Below are 27,445 nucleotides of genomic sequence, written 5' to 3'. Positions count from 1 at the left end.
CGGCAGTGGCAGTGGCAGTGGCAGCGCGGCGGGACGGCAGCGGCGGGATGTTCAGCTGGCTGGGAAAGCAGGGCGGCGGGCGGGAGCGCGGCGGCGGCGCCGACGTGGTGCAGACGGTGACCGGCGGGCTGCGGGACCTCTACCTCCGCAAGCTGCTGCCGCTGGAGGAGCACTACCGCTTCCATGAATTCCACTCGCCCGCCCTGGAGGAGGCCGACTTCGAGAACAAGCCCATGGTGCTGCTGGTGGGCCAGTACAGCACCGGCAAGACCACCTTCATCCGGTAGGTGACCCCCGGCGTGCGCGGCCCCGCTCCCGCGGGCCCGGGCGGCGCCCCCGCCTCGCCCCCGCCGCCCGCTCGGTCATCCTGGCTCAGCTCCTGCCCGGCATGGTACCGCTGCCTGCGGTAAATCCCTCCCACGCCCTGTGCGGGCAGCGCTGCCCCGCGGGTGCGAGCCGGGGCCGGGCAGCGCCGTGCCCGTGACGGGCGGCGGGGCTGGAGCCAAGACCCTCCCGGCGAGCGGGGCTTGCCGAGAGCCTCCGAGCTGTGTCGAGGGTGTGCCGCTCCCCACCCTGGCACACGCTCTGTAGCTCGCCGCTTGCTTCCCGTTCAAGAATATTATCTCCATTTCATGTTCTGCTGAGAAAGTGTAACCCTGTTGTCTACTTCCTCTTAGTTCTTTTAATCCCTAAGTTTTTTCAAAGGGGCTGCGTGTTTAAACGGTATGACTGCACCGGCCACGGGGGATCACCTTATCTCCTCCCCTTTCTTTCCCAAAAGTAGCTCAATGCACAGATCGGATGTGATCATAGAGCAGTAAGGTGCCAGGAGTTCTGGGCAAAAACCACGTGGTATCTGGAAAGTCTTCCATGTGTGTTTATTTTGATCAATTACATTGAAGAAGCAGTATCACTACTAAGGCTCCTTAACATTGTTGTTCCTGTTGTAGTGTTTTCTGTCTTTCTTATATTTCTTATTTATAAGTTTCTTAGTAACTCATTTTTAGGAAGCTGAGGCATATCTCGGGTAAGCACAATGCTATGAATCTGTAAATATTTTGCATGCGTTTGTCCCTCTCACATGCCCCTTACAAATCAGTCTAATGTTTTGCCCAACTCTGCAAGAGACACTGAGGGATCATTGGTTCACATTTTGACCTGCTTATATCTGAAGTTCATTATAGTCCTTCTGTAAAATTTACAAATATTTGTCTTTCAGTTCCAAAGATTACAGGCAGCCTTTCTGTAACACTGTTTTCTTTTTGCAGTGCAAAATACCTTCCTCCCCTCTCCCCTGAAGATCGATGTTTACCTTTAATCACCTGAGAGCTTTTCAGATGTTTACAGAACTAATCATGTGTCTTTTCAGGTTTTACAGCTAGCTAATTGAAAGCTTGAAGTCGAACATGGTTTCTTTCCTGATTGAACTCCCACAAACGCATAAAGAGGTGTTGCTCAGAGGAATATTTTTAAAATATAAATAGGTCCGTAATTAAAAGAAAAGAAACTTAGTTTCAGGATCTCCACAGACAGTCACAAGGTGGTGAGTGGGGGGAGGGGTTTTTGATCTGGCATTTGCCAACGTTTCTCTAGGTATATTCATTCATTTTCTTCTTTAAAATTACAGTTGTCTTGTTAGTCTGTATACATTTCCTGATAAGTGTTGTGACTTGGCTTATGGACAAGGGATGAGGAGAGCACAGGTAATACAGAGGGAGGCAGAATGGTCAGAAATATGTCCATACCAGAACTTGTGCTGTCTGTCAGCAGCGTTGTTCTGTTATTTGCAATTCATAGAAAACTCAGGGTCTCTTCTCCTGTAAGAGTCTGCCCTTGAGAACACAGGTTCTGGATTTATGGACATTCAGCTTTTCTGTCCTTTATAGCTGCCCATATTTGACTGAAGTATAAGTCAGTACTGTGCTGAGAAACATTAGTATTTCTTGCAGTGCCTCTGGTGTATTTTTGCTACTGTTGCTTTGTGAGTAACTTTAACAATAAAATCACTTTAACAATAAAATGCTGAGCTAAAGGGTTGATTGATACTAATGTACAGTCTGAATGAGAAAGGACCTATCCTTCATTACAGCTCTTACCAGCTTTTTTAAGCATTTGTCGGTGCCAGATGAAGATGCCTAGACAATTTTGACAGAGATGAAGTTTTCAAAGATGGTTTCTCATGTGTTTTGTTAAAATACCTGACTTGATGCAAGATATGGCTTCTACTGTGATGTGCCCTTCTTTTTATCCTCTTACCCCTTTCTGCTGTGCCCATTTTAGGTAGCTTGCAGTTTAATTTTGTACAAGGTATTGGAGGAGACAGGCATTGACTACAGAGAACAAATCTGTAGCAGAATATCTTTTATTGCTTCTAAAGGCTCTCACTATGATCAACATTGCTTACCTCAGTGTTTTCTATAGCATAGATAATAGCTGGCTAAATCAGCATGAAAAAATGCTCCACTGAATATGGGCAGCAACTTAGACAATAGTGTCACAGTGACTGCTACTCAAAATCCAATTTTGAGGAGAAAAAGAAGGGCAAAAAAAAGATAAGTTCTTGCATGCTGTGTGCAAGACTTAGAAGAAGATGTGGAAAAATATTATAGTGTCTAGGTCATCCAGAAATAAATTCATCCTCTGGTAGGCTGAATCTCCGATGGAAAAATGTCATACCCTCTCAAGATTGTTATAATCCTGTATTTGTTCTAGATTATTTTTCTTAGGATGAAGTAACACTATAGGGGATTTATTCCTCCAAACTTTTTAATAAGCAAACATTATTTTAAGTTTTAAATAAATAATTAAAAACTGCCTTTTGTTCACATTTCTTGACCTCTAGTCAGGAGGGCATATTAGGTCTACTTAAGTGTTTACTGTTGGGTTTATGTGGGAACATAATAATTATGTTTAACTGTCAAATATTCATTTGGGATTTATTTTGATTGAGACGTTATCGTGAGAACTTCACATTTTCATACCTCTGACACATCCACATCCACCCAGTTCCTTCCACTAAGTCTTTATGGAAAACACTGATGTACCAGTGACTGAATGTCCCTGGGGACTAAGATATGGAAACAAACACTTCCAGGTTTCTAACAGCTCTTGTGTTTTTTCCCTCAGTGCTGTTTATCCGCTTTGGCACTTGGAGCAATGCAGTGAAACCAGTCAGTTTTGCTGTCTAAGGTGTAGTGTGGTGATAGTTTTATTCACTTATTTGACAGTGCTGACAATTCAAACAAATACATCCAAATGTTAATGCTTGTCCAGTTGTGTTTAATGAAGTGGGAGTATGATGAGAGCCAATTGTTATCTTACATGTGAGCTGCTTGGCCTTGCAGTTTGTGTAGTTGTCTCAATTTCTTATGCCTCTTTTAGGAAAAAAAGTGGGGAAAGTGGGGACGGGAGAGGAGAATTGTACTGTAAGAGATAGGAGGTAGTCAATGCAAATAGGTAGCTTCTTTCATTCTGTTTTAGAAGTGTAGGAGACTGATTTTTTTTAAAGAGCTTATCAACATGAGACAAACCAGAAGTAAATTCCTCAGATTGCCAAGCTGTGCTTTTACTTGGCTCACAGGTATTACTCAGAGGTTAAAAATTGTAAACTTCCTGCTATTTAACTCAGCCAGAGCTGACTTTTGTGAAAGCACCCTTTTGCATAATGTCTAGAGTCTGCAAGTAGTGTGCGATCACTTGTGCAGCTGCATCTGTTTATTTGGGGATGAAGTGGGAGGAAGGTGCCTCTTAATTTCTTTGGGTGAAGGCTGTAACTTTTTCACTAGCTCTACATGAAAGCTTTGGATTATTTTGAGCAGAATTCTTACACTAAAGCAAATATCTAGTTTTGCTGTGTTAAAAACAAACCCTGAATACTTGGTGCAGTATGTAGTATGGAGGTGAGCAGCCCTATAAAGGAGCCATGAGTTTATCTCCCAGTGCATCACAGGGTATCCCTGTTCAGTGCTTCTCTGTCCAGCTCACTTGCTTTTAAGCACTAGTGTGGCCTAGCTAATATATTTAGACTTCAGATGATAATGTGTATCTGCAACTGTGAGTAATCTTTTCTATCTCTGGGAGCTTTGGAAGCTAGTTCCCCATAGTCTGGCTATACATCTTGCAGAGGAACCTAGATGAATGTTTATTGGCAAAGCTGAAAGGTTATAGCCCAGGTAAAAACAAAGAGAGAAGAATCAACAGGATGTCTGTTGTTTGATCTAGACTATCTTTGGGGCATTGGCTATTTTTAAGCATTCTTCCTGTGAACCTTTTTGAACTTCTCTGCTGAAAATTCCTGAGAAGAGCATGTAGTTGCAGATGCTGAAAATCCAGGTATTTTCCTATGCTAATGAAGCATTTGGTACAGAAACATTGACAGCTTTTCAATTTACAGAAGACTGCTCTTAGCTTTTGTGTGGGTGAGTTAAACTGTTCTTTCACACTGAGAAGAGTGATACATTGTGTTGTGCCTTAGCCCACCCCACAGCTCCAGCCTGCAGCCGAGCACCACACAGCCACTCACACCCTGCACAGTGGGATGGGGGGAGAATCAGAATGGTAAAACTGAGAAAACTCATGGCTTGAGATAAAGACAGTTCAGTAGGTACAGTAAAAGAATCATAGGCAAGGCAAAGCAAGGAATTCATTCACTACTTTCCATGGGCAGGCAGATATTCAGGTATTCCCAGGAAAGCAGGGCTCTACCATACATAGCAGTGACTTGGGAAGAGAAAATGCTATCATTCCAAGTGTCTTCTTCTTCTCCTAGCTTTATATGCTAAGCACGATGCCATATGGTGCAGGACATCCCTTGGGTCAGCTGGGATCAGCTGTCCCAGCTGTGTCCCCTCTTAACTCTTTGTTCACGGGGTGGGGTGAGAAGCAGAAAGGGCCTTGATTCTTAAGGCCTCGAGTGTGAGTGCTGCTCAGCAGTAATGAAGATATCCCTGTATTGTCAACACTTTTCAGCACATATCCAGAACACAGCCACATAGTAGTTATTGTCCCAGCCAAACCCATAGTAGTTATTGTCCCAGCCAAACCCATCACACTTGAGCACAGCCAGTGCTCAAGAAGAGGTTTATTTTAGTCTGTACTAATTCTTGATGTGCAATTGTGAGCCAATCTTAATGGAAAATACCTGTGATGCAAAGGGATTTCTCTGTCTGTTAATAGTTGTACCAGGCAGAGCATTGTGACTGTTGGGTGGGGCTTGGTATTTGGAAGGAGGTCTTGCCTTCCTGGATTGTTATCGCTATAAAAGCCTGTTTTTTTAAAGCTGCCTTTATGACATTAACTTGGGAGTATCATTGCAGTTCAGTAGCACTTTATTCTGGTTTAGTCATTTCAATAAAATGCTAATCAGAATTTGCACTATCAAGTTCAGAGCATCAGAAAGAGATGTTGGAAATCATGAAAGATACTCCATATTGTAACTCTTTAAAGCTACTGCAAATTCATGAACAGGCAATGAAATTACTTTTTTAGGCATCTAAAAACTGTCTCCACTGAATTTCCACAATCATGCCATAATTTATGAGCTTACGATAGATGGCAATTATCCTGTTACCCTGGAGGTGTCTGCTGCTGCATTTAGATCCCACCATGTAGTTTTCCTTGACCTGGGATGTGGGACTTCACTCCTGTGCATTTAATTCAATATATGTTCTTTACTGCTGTTCTTGGAGCATCTTCTGGATATGTTGTCTGTCACCTTAGGAGTTGCTACCTCTGTCAGTAGAAGCCTGGCAATGACAATTCGTATCTATAGAAGAGCTTATTTACAGAGCTCTCTCTTAGAGAGACCCTTTGTCTTTTAAAAGAAGGGAAATGAGGAAAAGCAGTTTTGAAATAGAACATTTTATCGTGGCAAGTTAAAAACTTCTTTTTAGAAGACAAAAGTATGATTGATTTTTCAAAATCAAAGCCATGGATAATGCCAAGCTGGAAATTTTTAGTGGCTCTTGTGAATTAGCCTTGGCACCCTGTTTTAGAGAACTGGTGTGCAATGGTGTTCTGTAAAGAGCTGGGAAAATACTTTGGCATTTCAGGTGTTCAGCTGTTTGCCACAACACTTGAAAACCCTGGATTTCCATGAGGGCTTCAACTGATGAGCAATTAAAGGAATTTTGTCTTCATTTAATTCAGATAATTTAATGATTTAATTTGTACAATGAAGGATCTGCTGCATTTTACAAACGTGTGTGGGCAGAGAGGTTTGAGTGTTGTTTCATTTGCTTTTGGAGAGGGGTCAGTTTTATTTCCCTGTTACTGTGCATTAGGTACAGCTTATTCTAGAGATAAAACAGATTGGCATGTTCTGGCATGATTGTTCTTATGTTCCTCCTCTTATGTTCCTCCTTCCTCACAAGTTTTAGTATTAGTATTTTTTTAATTTCTTTTTTTGGAAGCAGAAAGCTACAGGAAATCTCATGTAAATAACTGTTCCATGCTCCCTGATCATACGTTGAGCAAATTGGAGCCAATTTGCTAAGGCTCATGGAAAACAGTCTTTGAAATATGTAACATATATTTAGTTTCTTAAATTCAGCTTCTGTGCACTGTTCTATAAAGTTTGTGAATGCTTGGGTACTTTATTTAAAAACAGAGATTGTTCAGCAAGTATAGATACTATGTAAAATGTTTTTTGCAGCAAAAGCAAACAGCAAGTCCTCTCAAATCAGTATTGATTTAGGAAGCTATAGCAGAATAGACATAGCACTGTTGGATTAAGTCCAGAATAAACCTTTATTAAAAGAGCAGCATTAATATAAATGCACTAAAATGTAATTAGTGCTGTTGCTGCATGCAGGACTACCATCTGTACCTGAAGAAAAATTCTCATGTAAATCCAGTTTTGATTATGTAAATAGCTAAAATATACTTGATTAAAATTGTGGTGTTTTGGGTTTTTTATAGGAACTGCAGGGTGACATTGAAAATGTCTTGTTTTAGTCTGGAGCGCCGAGATGGTGCTGTTGTGCCTGAGGACAATAACACTCTTGCTGTAAAGTTAAGCAGAGCTGTCTGTGTCTCTGTGAAGGATGGCAGCTGTCATAGAATGTGTGCTAGAGGGAGGTTTGCTCAAAGGACTTGGCGTTGCTTTTACTTCTTTGCACTTGCCATCCATGAAGGGATGCAGACAGGCATTTTATGTAAATAAATGCCCTGGTTCCATTAAGTTTTAATACTTAAATACACACTAAATTAATTTCAGACCTTGTTGTCTGGAAAGTCAAGGCCCTCTGAGTTTATGCCATATCTTCTGTCAGTGGACTACTCAAAGGGAAGTGCAGGATGGTTTCTGGTGGTAGAGCACTGCCTGACTTGGTGCCTTTTGGAAGTACTTTGGTGTTAGGCTTAAATTTCTGCAGATCTGACTTAGTTAACAATTAATTTTTGATGTTCAGGTAAAAAGAAGGAAAAAATTTCCTCACTCCCAAAGAGATAAAATTTTATTGCCTCATAGTGGTTCTCTTTGCCTCTGATGAGTTAAATTTCGTGAGATCACACCAAGTTGATTAAAGGGTTGGATCTGTCAAACTGAATCTGCTCACTTGCAGCTTCAAACCATTCCCTTTTTGTACTAGCAGCACTGGTATAGGCTTGGAAACACTCAGAAAAGCAGTCATGTGTTGTAGGGTAACCTACAGCACTCAGATCTTTGGTAGGAAGCATCCACTTAAATAGTTGAGGTGCTGCAGTTTAGGGAGTGCTTTCCACACTATTTGTAAAGGGATTTACTTTATCCTTTTACCTAGATGTTGTGAAAAAATAAGTCAGTTCTCTTCCTCCTTCCCCAGTTAACAGAAATAATGAAATAAAGGAAAAATATAATCTTAATCTTATAGAATGTGCATATCCTTGGGAATTTTCAAGCAAATTTGCTTTTGCCATGGATCCCAATCATTCATTCTTTTGGAATATTTAAGTATAAATATAGCAATTGTGTATAAATACATTTATGTGTTCTCTACCTCCAGGTACCTGCTTGAGCAAGACTTTCCAGGCATGAGGATTGGTCCAGAGCCTACCACAGATTCCTTTATTGCTGTAATGTATGGAGAAACAGAAGGAAATGTTCCTGGAAATGCCCTGGTTGTTGATCCTAAGAAGCCATTTCGGAAACTCGGCCGCTTTGGAAATGCTTTCCTGAACAGGTGAGATCATCTTGCTTTCTGTCTTCTGATGATTACATTTGAATTTTGGCACATTCTGTTTTGAACAACATGGAATAAATGTTGAAATACAAGCAGGAATGCTGGCAGTTCAGGTGAATTAAATGAAAAAAGGCAGTACTAGGTAGGGTGGCATTACGACAGAGATATTCAGTCTGAATAATAAATAGTTGTTAAAACCAGTTCACCGAAAACTGTAGAAATGATCCACTGGGTGACTTGTTTGTGACTCCAGGTGGAACTCAGGATAAGTTTATGCAAAAATTCTACTCAATAAAACTGATAGGTTAGTACTATTTTTTAAAACTACCATTCAAAAAAAAAAAAAAAGAGAAACAATTATTTTCCCTTTGGTGCTGTCTTATTCCTTTCCACTGATTTCACTGGATATAGCTATTTGAAATTATGAATTGCTGGGATATATAAAAAGAGATACAAGAAGGAAAAGATTTGAATGTGTCCCACAGATAAAATAAAAGCTCAAGCTGTTAAGTGTTTAATATTAACTGCCTGGGTGTTCAGGTAGTTCCATAGATCTGGGAGATAGTGTTAGTTTTTGCTGTGTATTTGTAAAAAGGGAAGAGTTGTTCAGGGGCTGTGAACATTTTGATAGTAACTTAAATAGCATGCTGAATATTTTCAGTTGAAAGTTAGTTACTAATAACTCTATTCTTATTGTCTGAGCAATCACCTTGTTTTCTTCCTGTATTTGCTGGTAGCTTGACATGGAGGCCTCACTTTGCAAGCCAATTAATCTAAATTGGTTCTTTTTAACAATACAATTTCCTGTTTGGCTGATAAATATTGGCATGCGTGTTAAAAGTTCATCATGTACAATTTTATCTGTTGCTGTGCTTATTCAAAGAAGAAAGTTTATAGCTGCTTACAGTTGGCTTGGCTATCGCTTTGCAGAGATAAGAATATGTGCTGTGGGAGACTGTAGTCAAGTCCCATTTTAAATAACAATTTTGAGATGATTGGTTAATTTCTGTCTTCCAGTTCACTTTTCTGTTTCTCCCTTTCCTCACCATTGTGCTCTCTCTACAAAAAATTAATATAATAAAAATTATATGAATTGTATTTTGCTTAATATTTATTATTTGCACAGAACATTTAATAATGGTATGTGTTTGTTTGGATGAGTGGCAATGCAATTTTTTGCCTAAATCGTCTAACTATTTATGTCAGGTTCTGACTGCAAGCAAGATTATTGGCTAGCTACAAAGATGTACTTTCAAAGTAACTGACCAAATTACTCTAGTTCTTTTGGTGACTGTGATATTGTTGTATTGAAGTACTCTGAGCACCCTTATCTTCCTCAACATTCACGCTTACTCGTTAGCTATTCAGCAGAGATCTGGGTGCTTATCTTTCCCTAGCATTTTTCAAAACTTACCAACTCCTTTCTCTTTGTGGCTTTGCTTAGATGAAATTGTCTTAGGCTTCAGTATCTTTGAGTTCCTCCCAGGTTACCTGTAATTATAGTACATATTTTACTTTTCCTTCTCTCATTTGTCATGCTGACAGTTCTTTTTATCCAATATTACATTTTTCACACCTGCCATAATAGACTTCTCTCTACTTCCCCCCACCGCCCCCCCCCCCCCCCCCCCCATTTAATTTTTTAAATAGTTTCCCAATCCTGAGGTTTTGTTTTATGGAGGAACTTAAGGCTATGAACCCTTAGACTATAAAGTTGAGTATCCTTTTCATCCAAGTCTAACAATCCAAATGACAGGAAGCAGGGACTGAGGTAATGGAAAAAATGAAGCAAACAAGAACACAGTATCACAATCAAGGCTTGTACTTAGTAATTAGCTGCATTAATTTATTGATGTTACCTTGCTTTTGTCTTTTTCCATGACCCCTTCTAATTGTCCCCTGTATCTCACTGATTGTGGGAGGTGTTCCTCTATTAAACTCTTACTTATCCTGTATACTTTTAAGAAAAGTTGGGGAGGAAACCGAAGAGGGACAGGACCTAGTGTGCCCTTGGATGCTAGTGAGGGAAGAATACTGCATTATACAGTAATTTACATGCAGAAAACCATGCAAATAAATTAGTGCTGCTGAGAAGAAATCCATGGTCCTGGTCTATTTTGATGTGTCATAAGAAATTACAGTCATTCATACAACTGTTTTTGTAACACTTTTTTTAAAAATCTCTCATTCAGGTGGATAGTGTGTAGTTCTGGTTTTTGTGATGTAGCACTTACATGACCTGCATGAAGTGGTATGTTAAGAAATAAGTCTCAGTGTTGAAAAGAGACATTCACTTACCACTATCATTATAGTTGTCAAAAATATTAGTTGGAGGCAAGATTTTTAGCCCATCTTTCATCTTAATCTTATGGACATATTCTAAAAGCTAACAAGCATTAATTCTGAGTTCATGCTTCTATTTCCTATATGTTTACTTATCTCCTCCCATTGCCAGTAGTGACTGCTGCAAAAATGGCAGTGTCTGCATTTCTGAGGCCTGTAATTCTCTATTTTCTCTATTTTATTGCATGGTCTTTTCCAGCTGTCCCAGTTTGGGTGGTGCCTGAGTCAAGACACTGCTGTATTGTTCAGCTGGCATAACAGTGCCTTTCTTCCCATAAGATAGGTCTAGAAACATCTTGGTGATACTGAACAAGCACTGGGCTTTCTAAGGTTGGATGAGAGTGATAAGAAAAAACATACATTAACATTCAGTCTTCACACTTCCAAATATATGAAAGCTACTTCATGATGTACATACTAGTGGTGTATGTATTTTTGTAATGGTTCACATGATTAAATGTATTTTCTTTGTCACTTATGCACATCCATTATGCTTCCACGTAATGTTTGCTTTGACATAGCACTGCCTTTAGGATTTGGCAAGTTCAAATAATGTAATTTATGTTTACATACGCTCAGGTTCTATCAGGCTTGGATGGCTGCTGTTTCCATATGCCTTTTTGGGTTTCAGGGAGAGGCGCAGGTGATGCTGCCATTTCTGTTTTATCCAAGAAGGCACACTGTGTGCTTTTGTTAAAGGTTCATTGCTACAAGGTCTCTTGCAGAATAAGGTGAAGTGAGGTGTTAAGACTTGTTTTCTTTTCAATTTCCTTTGAATAGTTTGTATTGTATAAAATACCATCTAGACTTTGATATAGTTTACATTTTGTATCTGCTGCTTGACTGGTTGAACTCTTCCTGACTCAGATCATCCAAGGCCTTAAAAGTCTTGTTTAACCTCAGCACAGCTACAGTTTCCTGTCCGTGATACCCTGTTTTTTGAGGCATTGTGCTTAGTGAAGCCATAGGTTGATGTAAGGCAGCCCCATCTTGGAGCCTGAGGCTATAGCTTAACCCTGTGTGGGGCAGCCTTGCCGGAGGAGGCTGGGTTACTCTGTGTGCTCATTTGTATCTTCAGCTGCTCCCTGATAAGAAGATTAAAGTCTTATGCAAATCTCTTAAAGGCAGGTTATGATGAAGGGCAGTGAAGTTCTTCAGTCATTAACTGTCACAGAAGCATCATTGTAGCTTGCAAGTAACACCCCACGTGTTCTGCACAGCTCTGAGTCCTTGTCAATTATTTATTCTTCTGTAATACCACCATTGATTTGCCTCCCGTTGCAGAGGCAGGAGGTTATTGTTTAGAGTATACTGTGTGTAATTTGAACTCCTGCTTCTGGCAGTGTGATAGTTTCGGCTGGGTTTGTGGGAGAAATACTGGTGTTTTTCACTGGTGCTCCAGCTGAGGAGAGTGGTGGGTTAGGGAGTAGGGATCACTCAAACACTGTTAAATCAGGCAAGAGGGAGATGGGGCAGGGATTGGACCATAACATAAACATATTGTCAGTATGGCTTTCTGCTTCCTCCCCTTTTCGGTCTTTGAGTCTAGGCATAGGCTGGAGTACATCAAGAATTTTCTCTTGTGTGTACAAAATCTGGTCCTAGTTTTTGAATCTAAAAAAGATTCCCATTTGGAATCTAAAAAAGATTCCAAAAATGGGTTTGATGGAATCTTTTTAATGTTGCATTTACAGCCCAAGTTGTCAGCTCTTGCAAAATTTGAAGTCTTATCAGCACTTAGATGTACAGTTTTACAAGGTTTCCCTGTGGGGTTTTTTTGAGAAGCTCTCTTCATAATTTTTGTTAAACACATTTGCCTGCGAAACATAGAGGTTTGCCAGGATTCAGAAATTGTTTTAAGTCTCATTTGAATCTTTCTAAAATCAGATATGTAATGGGGAGCTCTCAAGCAATAATCTGTATGTGAGCTAGAGCTATTGTTAATGGGTTTTTTCCCTGCTTTCCTGCAGGTTCATGTGTTCTCAGCTACCCAACGAGGTCCTGAAGAGCATCAGTATCATTGACAGCCCTGGCATTCTCTCTGGAGAGAAGCAGCGCATCAGCAGAGGTGAGTTGCAGAGCTTTATAGGCACCAAGCTCACTAAATGTTTTCTGCTCTACTGGACAAATCAACATCCTAATCTCTGGGAAGCCTATTTTAGTGGTACTGTATGTACTTTTGTACTGCAAGCCCTGTACAACCCATATTTTAAGGCTGGATGCAGCTTCGGAATTTTTTCTCTTGAAAGCTGGTGGGGGTTGGTATTTCTGTCATCCTGCTGCTATGGCTGCAAATGGCTACAGTTGCATGGTCTGTTGACTAATTAGTGCTTTGTCACTCCCGAGAAAAAGCCTTATTTTGATCATTTTAATTGCTTTCCATGAAGTATTAATGACTCTTATATATACTATTGAAGTTCATGAGTGAAGAAATGTTTCATAATAGCTGTAGGTTGGTCATGTCTGAAAAATTCAGGGATGGGGCTGTAAATAAGCTGGGTTTTTGTGGGCACAGCTGCTAGAGCTGCTTCTTAAGGTTGCTCAGTCATGCCATAATATAATACAGTCAAAAGAGGAAGTCAAATGGTAGAAGGAGAAAGAGCAAATGGGAATATTTTTAATAATATGAAAATTCTGCAGAGAATTGAGCACTGTTTATCAAGCTGTTTTAAACATTAGCCTGTCTTGAGAAAGTATTTAAACAGAACAGCATAATGTAAACAACTTTCTTCCTTGCATTCTTCAGCTCCATTTAAGTGCATGCTGCTTTTCCGTGGAGTTGTAAATGGTAGTGATGCAGGGTGTGGCTTATGCTGCCCTCTGTTTTCAGGCCTTTGCTTAAGAAATGGAAACTTGTGTTTCATGTCTCTGTCAGAGGAAATAAACAATTCTTTACCATATCACACCTGGAATTTTTTGAGGAAATCCTGGTACAAGCACAATATATGGCAGCTATGCAACAGTAGTCTTGTCTTTATAATAAATTGATAGAATAAGGGACTAACTTCTTAGAACTATAATCTAAATTATGCTTGCCTAATAAACTGGTCTACCAGATGCTTCTGGATTCTTTATTCAGTGATGTTTTGTCCTCTTTATTACTCATAGTCATGGCATTCCTTTATGTGATGTGTTGGTGAAATAGTAGAGATGAACAGCATGAGAGCTCTACATCTCTGCAAGCAAAGACTTGAATGTTGTGAAACCAGAAATAAAACAAATACTGCATGTTGGCACTCATATTTTGGACAAAAGCTTGAGAGTGCGACTAATGATCTTTAGTCCTGAAATCTTCTGATAAAATGTCCACAAAATATTTAGATCCCAGTTTACACAGTCTGATAAAATCAGCAGTGGTCTGCTTTTCCATTGCGGATTCCAGCTCCCTTTTTCATCCTCAAGTTAAAACTTACCCCTTCTTTGCTTGTTAAATCCAGAGAAAATTATATATGGCAGCATCTGTTGCCACTTTCATAATGGCAACAGTATGGCAAAGTATGGAAGGAAACATGAAATAAGCAGAAAACCAGAGTATTACATTAATATGCCACTGAAAAAGTGAACAACTGTGTAAACAAATTTGATGTCTTGAATGTCATTCAAGACCATTTGATGTCTTGAATGCTGTGGAAGTCTCAGACTTCCAAGTGCAGGACAGAGTTGTGTTTCTCTCCAGGTTATGTTTCACTGGTAGTCCTGTTTTGCCTGAAGGACCATGACTCTTCACTACCATCTAGAATTGCTCCTGGGATTTAACAAAACATAGCTCTTGTTCCCTTATTGTTCAGAAACTCCTTGTCAGGATGGTATGTGCCTTATCAATTGTTACAGCCTAGCTGGCCTGCCCTTTGATATGATAGACTTCCACCTAATTTGACATAGTTCAGTGATTACCTCAGACTCTTACCTGTTTCACAGGCTTTAATTTGATTATTTTTTTACATGTGATAAAGATTGTCTTGAATGTGTCCCTTGTCATAGTTCTTTTATCAAAGTGTAGTTCTCCTGTATGCTGTTAGTTTTAATCATGTTTAAAGTGTCATTGTACCAAATATGAGGTTTTGGGAGTTGGCTTTAGAGCACTGCTCTCTCAGTGTCCCAAGCTTTGAGGGCCGGTGAAATAAAGGTTTCATACACTTAGGCATCACCATACAAGGAGTTATTTACAAGTGCCTATGCATTTATTGCATACACATACTCCATGCTATCATGATCAGAAATTCCTACACTCAACCTTGGCTGAAATACTGCATGGTCAGATACATTTCATGTAAATGGCTTTTGGGCTGCTTATGCAGTTTGCATATAGGTGGTTTTGTTGGCCACAAACTTGACTTGTCCTGTGATGCTGCAAATAGCAAGGTTTGTCTGACCTGCTTCTTGAAGGAGTCAGTCTGACTTAGACATATTTATGCTATAAGTCTAACTTAGCACATTTTGAAGTTTGAGTTGCTTTGAGGACTTTCTAAATTATTCTGTGTAAATATAAGCAGGATTGTACAAGGTGTTTTCTGCTACCCGTGAATGTGTCTGTCAGAGAGGGTTCTGCTTTCTAGAAGTTTAGCTTCTGTCTAACATTGGTAACCTACAGCTTTTCTTATTTAAAATATTTGATGGAAGACTAACATTACAAGGCCTCAGTGTAAGACCATGTCTCCTTGCTATTGGTGTTTTTTTCCCATCTCGCTAGCTACTGCTTAACTATTTACCTACGAACGAATGTAACATCTGTACAATATTAAAATTTGACAGGTATCACTAGGAGTAAGTTGAAGCCTTTTGAGTCCAAGAGAGGACTCAAATAGTAGCTTTCATTTTAACATGCAGGAAAACAGCAAAGGGACTAAGTAAAATTTGAGAACATGCGCTATTTCCCAGCATGCTCTATTTTTAGATCTGGAAAGCATCCAGGCCACAGATGAAGGAGCTGATTTCTTGAAGGGTCAAAAATATACACAGAGGGCAGCATTCAAAGATGTCTCAAGACACACCTTTCCCACTCCTGTTGTTGGCAGGAGGATGTGCCAGAAGCTTCCTGCCTGTCAGTTCAGGGGCAGTGTAAGTGGCTGGAGGAGAATGCGCAGTTGTCTGCCAGCATTGTCCCCTGGGCAGACAGTGTCTGTCCCTGTGCTGCTTCTGCAGCATCACTGGTGATGTTCATGCCCTTGCAGACAGAAATGTCGGCGTGGGCTGCAGGATTTGGAAAAATGAGTGTCCGGCAGGATGTAGGGAGGAGCCCCTTTAGGAAGGGAAGGGGTGTTTCATTCATGACTGAGTGGTGTGAGGGAAGTGTTTCAAAGAGTATGGGGAAAGAGTTCAGAGGAAAATGGAAATTTTTATTTTTTTTTTTTTTTAAAGCAAAAGGCTCCCAGTACATACTTAGCTGTTCCTTACTCATACTAGATGAGTCACATCCATGCCAAACCCAGAGCTTCATCACCAGTGGTGACTCTGCGGATTAGATGTGTCACTTCTGAGTAAGGAGTTCCTGAATAATGTTTGTTGTGGGGATTAGGTACCAGCTGAACCTGTAAAAGCATTTAGACAGGTGCTCTGAATTGGCTTTCCTTTAGGATGTGATAAAGCTTGTTTCAGGTGATCAGGAAGGTCACTGCTCATGTTCTGTAACATGTCATGTCCTCAAAGCTATCAGCAAAGTACTCACATTACTTGTAAATTGTACTTTTTAGTCTGCTGTAGCAAAAATAATGGCAAGTGTTGCAAGGTAAGGAGAGATGAGTTTGAAAATGGTTTTAAATGCTGCATTTGAACCATTTTCCTTGCTAATTGAGATAAGCAGTACTACCAAAGTGACCAATATTGGCAGTGATGAAGAGACCCTCACAGCCCTATTTAGCTTGGATGCTGTGCTGGAACCAGACTCCTGGAAAGAGGCAGATGTGGGTGTGAGACAGAAAAAAGGGCAGTGATAAAAACAGAAGGTGGTAATAGTGAGACTGATCCAAGGAAATGCAGGATACAGTTGTCCTGACCTCACTGTCCAAAGATGCTGTCCTCTTGAGTAATAAATCTCCTTTTTGCCCCCAGGTAGAGGCTGTTACCCTCTTGTTCTCTATCCCCAGCCCTACATTCTCCAAGACTCTCCAAGACTTTTCTGAATGGTAAGACCATAAAAGTGTGTTCTTCCTTCAGGCTACGACTTCTGCCAAGTCCTCCAGTGGTTTGCTGAGAGAGTTGACCGAATCATCCTGCTTTTTGATGCCCATAAGCTGGATATATCTGATGAGTTTTCAGAGGCCATTAAGTCATTCCGGGGCCAGGATGACAAGATCCGAGTGGTCCTTAATAAGGCTGACCAGGTGGACACACAGCAGCTGATGAGGGTCTACGGTGCTCTCATGTGGTCCCTGGGAAAGGTGATCGACACGCCAGAGGTGCTGCGGGTCTACATTGGCTCCTTCTGGGCCCATCCTCTCCGAAACACAGACAACCGGAGACTCTTTGAAGCCGAGGCACAGGATCTTTTCAAGGATATCCAGAGTCTCCCACAGAAGGCTGCTGTGAGGAAACTCAATGATCTCATTAAAAGGGCAAGACTTGCAAAGGTAAGAAGAGAACAAAATTGAATAAGCAGTCTCTGCTGCTCTCAGTGTGTTCTCAACCTTGCCAATTTTTCTCTTGCTATAAAATGTCTTTTTGGCACAGTTTTTAATCTGGGATTGAATTGTCACTTTTTCAAGGAAAAGATAGTCATTTGAGGAGAAAGCTATTGGTAGAAGACAGGAGCTCTAATTTCCTGTGCAGTTATCAAACCGAATGCATTTTCCTTGAAATATATTTTAATGTGAACTACTAATCAGAAATGAAGAGGACTTGCAAATCCATTGGTATATAAATAGTTGTTTGGGGATATGTACCACTTCCTGTGTTGGCTTATTTAAATTTCTGAATATGAAGATAGACTTTCAGGAGTTTTTGGTGGGGTTATTAGTGGGGGTTGGAGGAGGGAATGAGGGGGGCTTGGGGGGGGTTTTGTGGCCTGAGCTTTAGGGCACCTTGTAGAAGTTGCTTCTTTGAAAATTCCATTTAAAATCACAATGATGTTGTGTTAAAAGTCACTCTGATCCCAGAGCAACCTCAGATCCAATCTGTTTTGTAAATGTTGGCAGCATTTTGTTTTCATTTGCTACAATCATTTTGGCATTGAAGGAGGGTAAGTTGAGTAATTTTTAGATATTTCTATGAAATGTAAAGTAAAAATTTATAAAGGTAAACGCAGTACACAGTGGTCTTAGGGATATGTTAGATAGTCCCGGAAGGGGAATAAACTGTTTATGTGCAGGAAAGCAGCAATGTAATCCACTGGCATTTTTCTGCCTTCCAAACTGCTCTCAAAGTATTGACAGTCAAAAATAGCTTTTTACAGTGTTGAATGTGGGGTTTCTTTTACCCTATTTCTGTGCTGTCCTCTTCTTAATATTTTCTAAAGCATTTACAGTAAATAGAAACAAAAGCAAGCTCTTAACAGGCTGTCAGATTTGGGCATTAGGCTTTTTTCTTTTTTTTTTTTCTTTAAGTCCTGTGACTCACTGTCCTGTTTTGGAGATGGAGACTGCTCTTATCTACAAGAAACACATGTGCATACTGGCTGGCCTTAGGCCACTTAGAATACACATGTGAAACTGTTAGTGCTTATGAATTATAAACATACTTTTCTGAGTTTGATAGAAATACTTTTTTCGACATAAGATCCATAAAATTACTCAGAATTATTTATAAACTCTCTTAAAAATACCCTTACTGAATCCATTCTGTAATTCTGGAGAAATACTTACATCTGTACTCTTAGAAAATTTCAAGGTTTATGTTTCTTTATGCTGGAATTTTTTTCTCCTCTACAGAAATGTAAATTTATTTGCCATTAAAATGCATGCACTCTTTTTAGATTTAAGGAAATGTTGTGTGAAATTTGTGAACTTAAGATGTGCACATAAAAACTGGCTACATAATTTTTCTTTTAAAAGCAAATATTTTTTTTTCTGTTTCTTCCTAAACAAGTAAGGAAATGAATGGGCAATTGCCATGTGCAGATTGTGTAAGGTTTGTGTAAAATGCTATAAGACACACTGTCTGTCATGGTTTGGTAGGTATTAAGTATTATACTTACACAACACTGAAGCAATCACTTGTTTTACTGATGCTTTTTAATGGTAATTTGTCTTCCCCCAGTCTTCAAAATTTCACCTGTTAATTGCTCAACAGTTTGATAGACATACCTAATTTTTAACTCTTTTTGCTGTGTGTGTGAAACTTATAACTAACTTCTGATTTGTGGACAGCTACATTCTTTTAAAATGAGCAAGGACCAGATGTAAAGACATCTTGTAGTGGAGGTCATTTGGCTGCTGTGGTCCTGCAGTGGTCACAGCTTAGGGCAGCATTACTTTAAAAGAAGGCTCTGCCCTGGTGCCTTCCCTCTTGTGTGCAAAATAAATATCAATGTCCACACAATGAGCTGGATAGGTGAGCTCACCTCAGTTAAGAAGTGCAACCACTGTTTCTGTTCTGGAGCTGATCACTTGTTCTGTGGCCAAGCAGATCCTTTTGGTGGGGAAAGGTGGTGGGAGAGGAGATGAATGGTTCAGAATAGAGGCATAAGGAAGGTGGGCAGGATGGATATTTTGATGGCAATGCAAGAATCAATGTGTTTAAAGACATCCTAAATTAGTGTCTTTCCTTATAAGCTGGAAAGGCTCTACTTCTCTCCCTAGGGCTTCACAAGGCAGCCATGGCATGCTGCTCCTGTTGAAACTGGCTGCTCTGTCATCTGCATAGGTGGCTACATAAATACAGACTACAGGTACTCACTTTTCTGTCAGTAAATAGGTAGGAATGCAATATCACTTCAAACAGATAGCTCTGCCACTTAGCATACTTGGATTGCTGGAGGAATTATCCCATTGATACCCACAATGGCTGCTGTGGCAAATGAGCTACAAATCATACAGATGGACCAGTGTGGCTGGAGCTCTCTGTCAGGATGTGGGGTTTGTGGTCTTGCCTTTTCTCTTGCTGTTGGTACTCATAGAAGGCTGTACCAAGCTTCTTCTTAAAAGAGCAAGTGTGCATCTGTATTTCCTTGAAATGCATTTCCTTTCTCTCTGCCCCTCAAAGGAATGCTGAAAGCAGCAAAAGCTAATAATAACTAACAGGCAGCTAACTGTTCATGTAAACATGAAGTTCCAGAAACAGTAGTTGATAATATCTTTCCTTAGGGAAACATATTTCTGTTTCTTTTTATGACCTAGGTGAGGAAAACTACTGCTAAGTGTTGGTAAACAGTAGTTTTGATTTCGGTTTTGCTTCTTTTTAGGTTCATGCTTATATCATCAGCTATCTGAAAAAAGAGATGCCCTCTGTCTTTGGGAAAGAGAATAAGAAGAAGGAACTGATCAACAAGTTGCCTGAGATCTACGTTCAGCTGCAGAGGGAATACCATATTTCAGCAGGGGACTTCCCTGAAGTGAAGAAAATGCAGGTAAGATGGTAGATTACCATTCCACTGCAATAATTCCTAACTTTGTAGCAGGATTGCAAAAATGGAAAAGGTAGAACAGAGTATCTCAGTGTTACAACTGAGGGTGTAGAGCAGTTGAAATGACAGTCATTTGACTGATATGACATTAGAGTGACTTGGAAGTGGTACAGACCAAAAAAAGAATGGTAACTTGCTTAGTGTGCATTCAGTGACACAGGACTACATAAAGACTATGAAAATAAGGAATTAAAAAATCTGACCTACTCTCCTTTTAGTCAGTACTTGGTCTCTCCTGGCAGGAAGTACTAAAGACTTTGTGCAAATAAAATGGCAATGAATACTCACAGTTTAAGGGGCTTCTTTTGAATCCTAAATGTGGTTATATTTATCATTTTTATGACAGTATCAAATAATTGTGTAGATGAAGATATCTTTAGTCATAAGTTTGTTTTTTACTCTACTGTGTTCCAGTTCTTACTGATACTGTTTCCTAGTGACTAATAAAGGCAATGTGTTACTTGAAAAGTCCAGGTTGAAACCTCTTGCTTTTGAAAACAGTCTTTGGCTTTTTTCCTGTCTATGAAGGAGAGAGAGAGAGAAGTTCTAGGTTTATGCTCACAACTTATTTTTAAATACCTTTTGTCTCTTCTTCTTTTGGGTTTTCTGCAGTCTTTCAACCAATTTTCTATCACTTTCTTGTCTATTTATTTCTGTTCTCTGATTCGAGATGAGTTAGAAAATATCCCAGGGAAAAACAGCTAGTGTCGTGTTAGTAGTGATTTCAAGCATCAATTGGCTATTTTTGTATCTCAGATCATAGACTTCTTAAGTGGCCTTTGAATTAGAGGATAATTCAGCTTGAAAGCTGAAGAACAAGAGATGAGGAGCCTGCAGTTTGCTCTGACCATGGACTAGTCATGAGTGTGATGGAGAATGTTTTCCAGACGTATCATTCTGACAGCACATGTGGTATGCTTGCACAGCTATCATCAGGAGCGATGATTGGCTGATTATCTATACAAAGACACACATTTCTTTCATAAACTGAAGTATTTAACCTGGGAATCAACTACTGGCATGAGATAGCAAATCATTGATGAAGCATAAGATGTATTTTAGCTAAGTTTTCACAGGCAGGATTGGTGGAAGCATTTCATGAGTTAGGCTTTGAAAGGGGATCTTGTTGCAAAAGTTGACTCATTCTTCCCTTGCTGCTTTTGCTTGTGATGCAGAGTGAGAGAATGAGAGATCTGAATATTGAAACAAAATTTGAATGAAACTCTTTCAGATTTACAGTACATGTCAGTTAAGCCTCAGCAGCAGATGGCAGCAAATATGTACAGGAGATCAGTCACTTCTGTAATGAGGAGCAAAATTGTGAGAAAGCAAAATTGTGTGAAAACAAAATTGTGCCAAAACCAATAGCAAGTTGATCTTTGATTCCTGAGATTTATTCTACTACATACATTTATTCTGATCAGGTGCTGTCAATCAGGTGATTGTGTATAAATGTCACCTGAACAGAGTTGTTCATTGACTGTTTTTACCCTGTGCTCCAGGTTTCTTGGGTTCATGTCATGATCATTTTGATATGTATAGGAGTAGCTCCTTGAGGTGATAGAAGGGATTTGTTAAAGCAATTTAACATAATTTTACCAAAGGTGGGAGGTGGTGATGGTGATGTTGGAGGTTTTTTAACCTTTTCCACTGTAACTTTCTCTTCCTGGCAAGCATTTTGCATGTAGAAAAAACTTAATAATTGCCTGAAGCATTTTTAACTTTCTGATGCTGTGGGGTAAAACATGCTTTGGCTTGTGTTGGAATAGTACATATTACCTAGGTAAATATCTCACTGGTGTTAGGATGAAAACTCCACAAATTCTGCAGGGAGCATCTGACTTCATGAGTTCTGGCAGCACTGCTATAAAACATTGCTGCTATTATCTCAGCTTTTCTTTATTAGTAAAGGACACCTTTTCCTGACCTAACCACAGTCAAGAAGTCTAATCTATAAAATCAGATCAGTCCTGCAAACATTTGATTTTATTTTTAACTCTGAACTCTTGCATAAGTGCTAGCAGGATTGAGGACTTACTTGCACACTTTCTTTGATGTTTGGGAAAAAATCATCAAATGGAAAGTTGTGGGTAACATTCATCAGCCGCTGTGGTTTTATTCACGGCACTTGGAAATTTGCACCATAAATGTAATTTAATAAATAAACTCATACACTTTTGCAAAACTGTCTTAGTGTGTTTGATGAAACATATTGGTACATGTGTTTTGTTTCTCCATCAAGAGGAGTTTCAGCTATAGAAACAGCTTCAAAAGATACTTATTTTAATTGAATTATCACTTGACTATTTTAATTTTAAGCCCATTCTTTAAACTTTTTAATGCATTGGAATCGTTTTTAACTATTGTCACTGTATCATTCACAGGAGCAGTTGGAGAATTGTGATTTCACTAAATTTCATTCTTTGAAACCAAAGCTAATTGAAACTGTGGATAACATGCTGGCCAACAAAATTGCCTCCCTGATGAGCCTAATCAGACAGGAAGAGAGCAACATGCCCACAGAGATGGTACATGGTGGAGCGTTCGATGGCACCATGGCAGGACCTTTCGGCCATGGGTATGGGGAAGGTGCTAAGGAAGGAGCTGATGAAGAGGAGTGGGTTGTTGCCAAAGATAAACCTGCTTATGATGAGATTTTCTACACTCTGTCACCAATCAATGGCAAAATATCTGGGATTAGTGCAAAGAAGGAGATGGTGACTTCTAAACTACCCAATAGCGTCTTGGGGAAGATCTGGAAACTTGCAGACTGTGATGGCGATGGGATGTTGGATGATGAAGAGTTTGCATTAGCAAAACATCTCATCAAGATTAAACTGGATGGATATGAACTGCCTGGCACACTACCTTCCCACCTGGTGCCACCATCTCACAGGAAACCTTTCCAAACAGCAGAATGAACAATACAAAGAGAAGAGTGAGGATTTTGAAATTCCCACAGGAAATGTGTTGAAAATACCAAAATTTGAAGTTAAGCTTAGATCCTTAAACCTCACAGCACATTTCACTCAAGCTACTGAAGTTATAAGCATGGCAGCAGGGAAACATTCGTGTCGCTGTCCCTGCTGACCTTCACTCAGACATGCTTATCACAAGTGCCTTATAATAGCTCTGTCATAAGGTGAAAATGTTTTTGTAGTGCTGTGTCCATGTCTTGCTGCCTTCACAACCATAAAGCAGAAAAGACAGTGCATAAAATTTGCTGACCTTCACCAAACCTAAATACTTATCAACCCTGTATCCAGACTATCCTAAATAGCACACTGAAGCTCAAAATGTTAAATTCACCTGCATATGCAAGGAATATTTAGATGCTAAAAATGTGCTTAAGCCATTGAGTGAATGTAAGCATCTCTATAGTCTAAGAAAAGGCTGATATAAAAGGAAATCCTTTTCTTTCTTTTTATTGTGTATTTGGAATTAGAAAAAGATAGAAGAATAATGAGGAGAGTCTTGTAAGTGCTCAGAATATGAGCAAACGTGTTTTAGAACTTCAGATTCTATCTAGAACTGCAAAACAGTAAATTTTTTTTCGATCTGTCATTGTATCTTGTCTGAAAAACAGCTTCTTCAGTTTTACACAGCGCTCTATATAGTCAGTATTATCAACAGAAGAACTGAGATCTCCTTTGTTCCTTGTATTTAGAGTTTTATTTGCAGCTTAAGCTTAGCTTCTCTGCAGACAATGAATTTCTGAATGGTTCAAAGTGACAGCAGAATGGTTTCTTAAGCTGACAAAAACATGTTTGCATTGAAATTAGGCCTCACTTTCTGTTCACAAAATGTGTATTGCTCAAATTCAGCCTCCTCAAAGCACATCAAATTGTCTCGGAATATTTTCATTGGTATTTAATTTCTATTTACAGCTAATTATACAGTTATGTCTGTGTATTTTTTAATATATAATATATTTAAGAGAAATTTTTAACTTTTGCCAACACGTAGCTGACAACCACAAATGAGAGATTCAATTCTCATGGTAGCAGATTTGAAGGATGGAGAGGCTAACAGAAACTGTTACATTGACTGTAATAAATGTAACTCATCCCTCCAAATATTACTCCTTTATTGAAAACAATCCATGAAAGGAATGGATGCTTAATAAACATTTATTTTCCAACAACACACAACCAAAGTTGAACATACTGTCTTCTTACAATTGATTTTTATCAGTACCTTAAAAGAAGGCAAGTCTTTGGCCCTGTGAACTTGAGTCTTTCAGGGAGGGCCAGTTCTTTCCTAAAATCAAAACCAGCCAGTTCTGGTCTATGTGTATGAGCAGGAATTGACTTGTACTCCATTTGTAATAGGAAAGATCCTACACATCAAAGGCACTGTAGTTTTGAGCACTTTCTTGTTAAGTCTCAGTAAGTGGCAGCAGTAATGCCTTCTGAGACAGGGCAAGCCAAAAAGTGCTTTAACATCCTTGTAGAAGGGGTGGGGAGGAAATAGTTTGGATATTATCTCCCAGTTAAGGTTTTAGTCACACTTCCATGTTCAGTTTTGTGGGTGATCTAAGAAAAGCGTCAGCTTCTTTTTTCAAATCATGTACTTGTAGGTTGTCAGGTTTGATACTTCGCATCTTTCTGGACCTCTCATCTTTCTGTATCTGTTCTATTCTGAGGTGCAATTTCCATTAACTTTGTCAGGGCACTTGCAGGGGAAAACAATGATGCTATTTTAAGTAATGGCAGAATGCCACCTTTACCTTGCCAGGTTTCTGGGCCTGTATCAAGGATGTCCTGGCATAGTTGAATTGTTCTGAGGACTTGATTTTTTGGGGTGTTTTGTTGTTTGGGGTTTTTTTGGGTTTTTTTTTATTCTAAGGTGTTTTTCCTATCATTCAAGCATACCAACTTTATTTCTGTTAGACCTAAATTAGGAGCCAAATTAATCTTAGTGCATCTCTGTGCACTTCAGTAGAGCTGTGAAACTTGACACTGAGACTACCTGTGTGACTGCGCATTTGCAGAGGAGCTATTTTCTGTGTAATTTATTTTTGATTGAAAAAAAAGTAGTCTATAGACATTGCAGGTGTTAAGAAAAAGAAAAAGGCTGCAGAAGTAGTAAGGTGTGTCTGTTTGTGGGTAGTGTCTGCAGTCATTACCACTTCATACACTACTGACCAGCTTAGTACTAGTGACTAGCTTAATCAGGACAGCCACCAGGAGAAAGAATGCAAGCTTATGTATTGTGACTACTGGAGTGTAGGCAAAACTGAGAGGATCTGGGAAGCTGCTGATTTTCCCACTCTGCCTTACTTTGCTTTGCAGCAGCACAGGACTACAGCAGGGGACTCCTGCTTGAGTTCCCACCACATGCAGCTTCCAGGGGTGATGCTCCAGACACATTGGAGCCATGTGATCCCATGCCATTTGAAATATCCTTCTTCAGTGAGAAGAGCTGGATAGTTTCAGTGGTTTTATTCTATTTTTCTAGTTTTGTTGGTAGTAAAATGGAGAACACAGCCTTTTCCTCAGTCTCTGTGACAATATGCTAGCTTGGTCTTAAGGCAGACAAATTGAAATACATCCTTTTGATGTATTTTTCCTAGATGAGGTTGTAGTATTTTGCTTTGTGTTCCTGTAGAATTTGGAAGATGAATGCATGAAGCATGTATAGGAGTAGAGGTGGATTTTCTCTGGCTGTCTGGAGAAATAGGAGTGTTTCATGGTTGGCATCCACAGCTACATAAGTCTATTTCTACATGTGTGGTACCTAGGTACCACATAAATCTAGGTATGTGGTACAGTGAACTTAGATGATAGGAATAAAATACATTTCATGGGAACTTTAAACAGCGGTTTTTTGCACAACAAAACTGATGGAGTAGCTTGCTGTTGCTCAGGGGAGGGGTTCTCTTCTCACTACGTTCTCACAGGTCCATGGGCCTCCCCCATTTCCCTTGCTGGCTGTGTGCAAGCCCGTTCAGTTAAACCAGCCACACACAAGTGTTTGGATAATGTTCTGTGGAGTTAGTGAATCCGTGTGTTAGAAGCATGGGAAGTGAGTAGGATTGCCTTCTCTCAGGATAGTATGCTCTAAGTAGTTACTTTAACAGCAGTTTCTTGCTGAACACCAATCTCTGGTGTTCAGTTTGTTGCTAATGTCTGCTGAAGAAAGATGACAATGTTGAGTTGGTTGGACATTTTATGCCTAGGATTTTAATAATGTTTTCTGCAAGATCATTCAAAGCTGTCTGTAATTCATCCTGTGAAATCTGTGCCCACTGATGTAGCCTACTGTCTTAAACTAAAATAGAAACTGCTGCTTTTACTTTTTCTCCAACTATTCCACAACACAGTATCAATTTACAACCCCAGTTCTATTCCTTCAGAAATTATGAGGTTTTGTAGCAGATTGGAACAGAAAACGTGGGACTACAGTTCCTAACCACAATACAGGACACTGAGAGACTTGCAAGCTGTGACAGCTTGAAATTGGAGAGTTTACAAAGATTTTTAAGTCAGGGTGAGGTCCCATTTGTTAATTGGGTGTGGTGTGGATTTGTGTGGAACCTGGTCTCAAAGCAGCAGGTATGTGGTCCCTGGCTTTCAATATTGTTTATTGCCAGCACTTGAAATGCACCCTCTTTTTCTTTCCATCACTTTCTTCCCTTCATAATGTGCACTCATTTTAGTGGCTCTTTAAATTGTTGGATCTCAAGCAGAGTTTGAAGTGTATGGTTTGATGGATATGTGTAACGTAGCACTGAGGAATGATCATGAACTTCATTTTCTATTTCACATGCTCACCTTTTCTAATATTTTTATTAAACACTGTTTTCATTTAAAAGGCACTCTAATTTTTGAGGAAAGGCTTGATCTGTGCAGTGTGCTTCAGTTTGTCCAATTAGGCAAACAAAGTTTTAAGTTCATTATTGTTGCACTTTTATTACACAGTAAATTCTTTGCAGATACTGTAATATATTTTAATATGCTTTGTAATCATTTTTAGAAAGCGGTGATAAAAATTGCTGATTTAATAAACTAATATTGAACTACCTGAGATTCTGGTTTGTATGTTTCTTTCTGGAAGATAATCTTTCAGTGACTCATATTTTGTAATCCTGCTACTTAAGGCTCATAGGAAGAGTAGCTATTTGGCAAGCTGCTGATTTTCCCACCTCAGTTTATGTATCCATAATAGGTTCTGGCTATTTCTTTTCTGTGCCCTTGAACTTGTTGCTGAAATTACTGCTTGTGCCATGGCTTGGTTCCAGAATTAAATTTATCTGTAAAGAATTAAAAAAACTCCCACAAACCTCCAGCACCTCTCTGTAATTAGCATGTTATAGCAGAATGTAATTTTGGAACTTCCTAATGTCTAAATGTGGAAGTACTGCAAAGTCCAAGTGTGGAACATA

The 27,445-nt window shown here is 39.5% G+C and overlaps 1 protein-coding gene across 1 annotated transcript; it reads left to right on the top strand.

The window, feature by feature from the left end:
- EHD4 (EH domain containing 4) lies at positions 1–27,087 on the top strand. The gene is made up of 6 exons (XM_054635737.2): positions 1–283; positions 7,983–8,159; positions 12,473–12,570; positions 16,656–17,068; positions 19,837–20,001; positions 22,443–27,087. Exons 1-6 carry the CDS (start codon positions 48–50, stop codon positions 22,977–22,979), a joined length of 1,626 nt encoding a protein of 541 aa, XP_054491712.1. The 5' UTR covers positions 1–47; the 3' UTR covers positions 22,980–27,087.
- Positions 27,088–27,445: the final 358 nt, after the last annotated feature.

The sequence above is a fragment of the Agelaius phoeniceus genome, chromosome 6, assembly GCF_051311805.1.
Source record: "Agelaius phoeniceus isolate bAgePho1 chromosome 6, bAgePho1.hap1, whole genome shotgun sequence".
Lineage (NCBI taxonomy): Eukaryota > Metazoa > Chordata > Aves > Passeriformes > Icteridae > Agelaius > Agelaius phoeniceus.
This window is presented reverse-complemented; position numbering and strand designations above follow the sequence as displayed.

Excerpts from the sequence above, each read along its gene's own strand:
- EHD4 (XM_054635737.2), top strand. The coding sequence starts at position 48 with ATGTTCAGCTGGCTGGGAAAGCAGGGCGGCGGGCGGGAGCGCGGCGGC. Across the intron at positions 284-7,982 it reads GGCAAGACCACCTTCATCCG|GTACCTGCTTGAGCAAGACT; the intron begins GTAGGTGACCCC and ends CTCTACCTCCAG. Across the intron at positions 12,571-16,655 it reads GAAGCAGCGCATCAGCAGAG|GCTACGACTTCTGCCAAGTC; the intron begins GTGAGTTGCAGA and ends TTCTTCCTTCAG.